This window comes from Rhincodon typus, chromosome 5 (genome assembly GCF_021869965.1).
Source record: "Rhincodon typus isolate 14 chromosome 5, sRhiTyp1.1, whole genome shotgun sequence".
Taxonomy (NCBI): Eukaryota; Metazoa; Chordata; class Chondrichthyes; order Orectolobiformes; family Rhincodontidae; genus Rhincodon; species Rhincodon typus.
In genome coordinates, this window is record NC_063336.1 from 84,899,160 (window position 1) to 84,905,000 (window position 5,841).

Sequence of the window (5,841 nt, forward strand, 5' to 3'; positions counted from 1 at the left end):
CCATTTTGTCCGGTTTGTTGTGATACAAAACAAGCCGGGGGTTTAAAAAATGCAGCTGTGTTAACAGGCACACAGCAGCCCAACCCCCTAACCCCATATTTCAAAATGACAGCTCACATCATCGCACACTCGGTCCACCTACACTTACCCGGGAGAGCCCAGCCTTTTCTCTGGCGAGTTTCTGCTTCCTCCTTCCTGTAAAATGGAGATTGGAAGATGAGAGATGCGGTCTCATTAATGCAGGGCTACTCTGCAGATTCTACACAAGTTTTTTTTTTGGTGGGGTGTGGGGTGTGGTTCTGTGGGTTTCAGCAAAGAGGGACACTGTGTAGAGTCTGATGCTCGGGCCGTACACTGAATGCAGCATTTTTCACAATGTGGGTCAGCCACAAACACTGACTGATTTCCTAACATGGTGTAGAGCTGGATGAACACAGCAGGCCAAGCAGCATCAGAAGATAAACTACAGTTGTTTATTACATTTACACATGGACTCAATTCTGCAATGAGAAGGGGAAGTGAAAATTTAGTGGTAATATCCCTGGACTAATAATCCAGAAGCTCAGTCCAATTCTTTAGTGATGTGTTCAAACTGCACCGTAGCAGCTGGTGGAATTTCAATTCAGTAAGTAAATCAGGAAATAAAAGCTAGTCTCAGTGACAATGAAATCATAAGAAATTGATGTAAAATCCCATTTGATTCACTAACGGCCGTTAGGGAAGGAAATCGGTTATCCTTATCTGGTCCGACCCACAACTAAATCCAGACCCACAGCAATGTGGGAGACTCCTGGCTGCCCTCTCAACATAGCCTGGCAAACCACTCAATTATATGAAATGATTAAAAAGTCTAAAGAAATGAATAAAACTTTACAGACCATCTAGCATCAACCTGGGCACTGGAAATAACAAATAGTAAATCCAGCCCTGTCAACCATGCAAAGTCCTCCTTACTAACATTTAGCAACAGTACTGAAGATTTGTGCTCCATAACCAGCTTGACCATGATTCAAGCTATTTCTGTCAGCTACAACAGTGGCATCAACTTGACAATATGGAAAATCACCCAGGTATGTCCTGTGCACAAAAAGAGCAAGTATAACTTGGCAAGTTACTGTCCCATCAATCCACTCTCGATCATCAGTAAAGTGATGGAAGGGGTTATCAACACTGCTATCAAGCGGCACCTAAACAGAAGTGACCTGCTCAGTGAGACTTTGGGTTTCACCAGAGCCAATTAGCACCTAACATATTAAAGTCTTGGTTCAAATATAGACAAAAGCTGAATTCTGAGGAAGGGTCACCAGACCCGAAACGTTAACTCTGTTTTTTCCTTCACAGATGCTGCCAGACCTGCAGAGCTTTTCCAGTAACTTTGTTTTTGAGCCAAATTCCAGAGGTGAGGTGAGAGGGATAACCCTTGACATCGAGGCTGCATTCGACTGAGTGCAACATCAAGGGACCCCAGCAAAACTGGAATCGATAGGTATCAGGGGGCAAACTCTCTACTGGCTGTTGTCATAGCTAGCACACAGGAAGATGGTTGTGTTAGTCACCTGATTTGGAGGACATCACTGTATTGTTCTAGGGACAAACATCATCAGTTGTTTTATCAATGACCTTTCCTCCATAAGGTCAGAAAATTGGAGATGTAGTGGACAGCAAAGGAGGTCACCTGAGTACAACGGGAACTTTATCAGATGGGCCAAGGACTGGCAGATGGAGTTTAATTTAGATAAATGTGAGGTGCTGCATTTTGGAAAGGCAAATCAGGGCAGGACTTATACACTTAATGGTAAGGTCCTGGGCAGTGTTGCTGAAGAAAAAGACCTTGGAGTACAGGTTCATAGTTTGTTGAAAGTGGAGTCGCAGGTAGACAGGATAGTGAAGAAGGTGTTTCATAAGCTTATCTTTATTGGTCAGTGCATGGAGTATACAAGTTGGGAGGTCATGTTGCGGCTGTATAGGACATTGGTTAGTGCACTTTTGGAATACTGCATGCAATTCTGGTCTCCCTGCTATAGGAAGGATGTTGTGAAATTTGAAAGGGTTCAGAAAAGATTTACAAGAATGTTGCCAGGGATGAAGGGTTTGAGCTACAGGGAGAGGCTGAATAGGCTGGGGTTGCTTTTCCTGGTGTATTGGAGATGAAGGGTGACCTTATAGGTTTAAGGTGAGAGGAGAAAGATTTAAAAGGGATCTAAGGGGCAACTTTTCCATGCAGAGGGTGGTGCATGTATGGAATGAGCTGCCAGAGGAAGTGGTGGTACAATTACGACATTTAAAAGGTATCTGGATGAGTATATGAATAGGAAGGTTTTAGAGGGATATGGGTGATAAGCTGGCAAACGGGACTAGATTAATTTAAGAAATCTGGTTGGCATGAATGGTATGTTTCCACGCTGTACAGCTCAATGACTCTATGTGGGGATGTTCAGTAATGATTGTCACTCCTCAGCTACTGAAGTATTCCTTGTCCAGATGCAGCAAGACCTGGACAATACCCAGGCTTGGGCTGAAAAGTGGCAAATAACATTCACACCTCACATGTGCCAGGCAATGACCATCTCCAACAAAACAGAATCCAACCAACACCTATCAACTTTCAATTGCATTACTATCACTGAATCCCCTACTGTAATATTCCAGGGAGTTTTCATTGACCTGGAACAGAACTAGCCTAGTCATATAAATAGTAACTACAAGAGCAAGTCAGGGGCTAGGAACCCTGCAGAACATCTCCTGACTCCTAAAGCCTATCCACCATCTACAAGGCACAAGTTAGGAGTGTGATGGAATACTTTCCACTTGCCAGGGTGAGTTCCAGCAGCACTCAAGAAGCTTGATACCATCCAGGAAAAAGCAGCCCATACTATATCCACAAACATTCACTCCCTCTACCACTGATGCCCTGTAGCAGGTAACGTGTACCATCTACAATATGTAGCACAACAGCTCACCAGGAACATCCCCAACTCGAAGTTCCCTTCCAAGCCCCACACCATCGTGACTTGGGACTATATGGTCATTGCTTCTCTGACGCTGGGTCAAAATTCTGCAACTTCTCCCTAACAGCGTTGTAGTTGTGGCTATACCTAATGGACTGCAGCACTTCAAGGAAGGAGCTCACCAGCACCATCTCAAGAGCAGTTAGGAACGGGAAACAATTGCCGGCCCAGCCAGCGATGCTCAGATTCTACAAAAGATGTTTTTAAAAATGGCACAACACCCTTCTAAGAGTTCTGGGACCTGTATGCCTCCTTAAATGAACAAAACATTGTTTTCTGAGACAGACTCCAAACCAGTACGTGTTAGTTAGAATACTAATTAAATGTAAAATCATGCAGGAAACTGGGGGAAAAGATGGAATCAAGTGACAGATTGGATAATTTAAATGTGTATTTATTGCCTTTGAATCTTCAATAATTAAAAATTGAATGAAGTGTCTTCACGCTTGTCAAATTTAATCTTCAGTTTCATCTATGACAGAAAGATTCACCACACTCTTAATGTACACTGGGATATACAAAGGCTAACTTACTCCAGCTTGCTATGTTAATAGGTATGTCAACTCTCATTGCAGGCAACTCAGCAAAGTGCTGAGTCCCATTTGCAATGGCACATCTGCGGTTGCTACATTGCTGCCTGATTACCTCCTTAACAAATGGAGACTGAGAGCCCCAAGTTATTCTTAACAAAACGCCACATTCCTTCTCCACCTCTCTCTCACTGTCACCTCTCAACTTACAATCCTGTCATTAAAAGCTCACCGTTCCTGTCCAGAATTGTCAGAGGGGTGAAATAGTGAAAAGCACAAGCATAGTAGACAGTGAAGAAGGTTTTCTAAGATTACAAAGGGATCTTGGGTCAATGGGCTGAAAAAATGGCAAATGGATAAATGCCAGGTATTGCATTTTGGTACAACAAACTAGGGTAGGACTTATACAATTAATGGAAGTGTCGTAGAACACAGGGACCTAGAGCTGCAGGTACATAATTCTTTGAAGCTTGTGTCACATATAGACAGGGTGGTTTAAAAGGTGTTTGGCGCACACGCCTTCATTGCTCAGTACTTTGAGTATAGAAGGTGGGAAGTCCTGTTGACGTTGTACAGGACATTGGTGAGGCCTCTTCTGGAATATTGTGACCAGTTCTGGTCGCCCAGTTATAGGAAGGATATTGTTAAGCTGGAGGGGGTACAGAAGAGATTTACCAGGACATTGTTGGGTATGGAAGGTTTGAGTTATAAAGAAAGACTGGATAAACTGGGACTATTTTCACTGGAGCGTAAGAGGTTGGGAGGTGACCTTATAGAAGTTTATAAAATAATGTGAGATATAACTAGAGTTAATGGTAGTTGTCTTTCCTAGGATGGGGGATTTCAAGACTAGAGGGCACATTTTTAATATGAGAGGAGAGAGATCTTAAAAAGGATATGGGGGCAATTTATTTTTTCACATAGAGGGTAGTTCACGTGTGGAATGAACTCCCTGAGCAAGGGTGGATGTGGGTACAACTACAATGTTTAAAGGTCTTTTGGATAAGTAGATGAATAGGAAAGGTTTGGAGGGATATGGGCCAGGAGCAGGCAAGTGAGACTAGTTTACTTTGAGATTATCTTCGGCATAGACTGGTTGGACTGAAGGATCTGTTTCCGTTCTGTATGACTCGATGACTGAGGACTTCTGAATTCTCAGGAGATTTCACTTCCTTTTTGCCCTGGGCTACCGTGATACAAATCAACCCGGGGGCTGAATGGAATGTAACTCTGGTACGGGGCAAGCAAGAAGCACATGACACCGAGTGCCTGCCCATACCCAGAACACCGTGGCCTCCCAAAACCCCCTCTTATAACACACTCCTTCTACCTGCCTCCCAACCCAACACACCGATTTCCTCACCGCGCCCCCCAGCCCAGCACACCGATTTCCTCACTCCCCAGCCCAGCACACTGATTTTCACCACCCCCCCACCTCGCCCAGCACGCCTACCCCAACTCTCCCCCTCTCCGCAACGTTTCCCATCTCCCCCAGGACGGGACCGAGGCGAAGGGCCCATTTCCACTTTCCCGTGTTCGGTCAGTGCAGCGAGACCAAGCCCCTGAGCCTCCCGCTCCGCGGAGACCGTGCGGCCCATCAGGAGGAGTCCTGTCCCTGGGAGTGGTGACACGTGCTGGCCCCGGGGTTATTCCCGGACACTCACGTTCCCGGAGCCTGCTCTTGAAGTCGGGGTCGCTCCGCCGCTTGCGGTCGAAGTAGATGCAGTAACCGATGAAGAGCGCTCCGCACAGGCCGGCAGCAATGGCGCTCGTCCTCCCGGCCATGGTTCCGCGGCAGGAAGGTCTCTCTTTTCCTCGGGCTCGGCCTCAGGCTCTACCGTTCGTCACCATGACCCTCAACCGCTCTCCTTCGCCCCACCAGGAAAAGACCCACCCTTCGTCATCAACCTGCGACTGCGCCCAAACCTTTAGCCGTCCACGCCTCTGCCTGATCACCAAACCTTTAGCCGTCCACACCTCTGCCTGATCGCCAAACCTTCCGCTCACCCTCCCAACAAGAGTAGGTAATCAGGTCCTTCAAATCTGCTCTACTATTCATTTAGATCATGACTGATCTAATTTTACATCAACTCTACATTCCTGGATATATCTGCTCATCTTCCATACCTCCACCTACCTCTGCTTTAAATGTCTGCAACCACTGCGTTTTAAAATGAATTCCAAGGATTCTCAACCCTCAGGAAAACACTACCTTCTCTGTGACCCCCATTCTGGATTCTCCCATTAGGAAACATCCTCTCCATGTCCACTTGGTCAAGTGGATCCTACACGTTTCAATTAAG

The 5,841-nt window shown here is 45.7% G+C and overlaps 1 protein-coding gene across 1 annotated transcript in view; it reads right to left on the reverse strand.

Annotated features, from left to right (window-relative positions):
• tomm20a (translocase of outer mitochondrial membrane 20) overlaps positions 1 to 5,457 on the reverse strand; it is a 10,246-nt gene extending 4,789 nt beyond the window's left edge. The window contains exons 1-2 of the mRNA XM_020521901.2: positions 5,203 to 5,457; positions 149 to 195 (exon numbers count right to left, since the gene is read on the reverse strand). Of these exons, the coding sequence (XP_020377490.1) occupies positions 149 to 195; positions 5,203 to 5,323 (168 nt within the window). The 5' untranslated portion in view covers positions 5,324 to 5,457. The remainder of the gene's footprint in view (positions 1 to 148; positions 196 to 5,202) is intronic.
• Between the last annotated feature and the right edge of the window lie 384 nt (positions 5,458 to 5,841).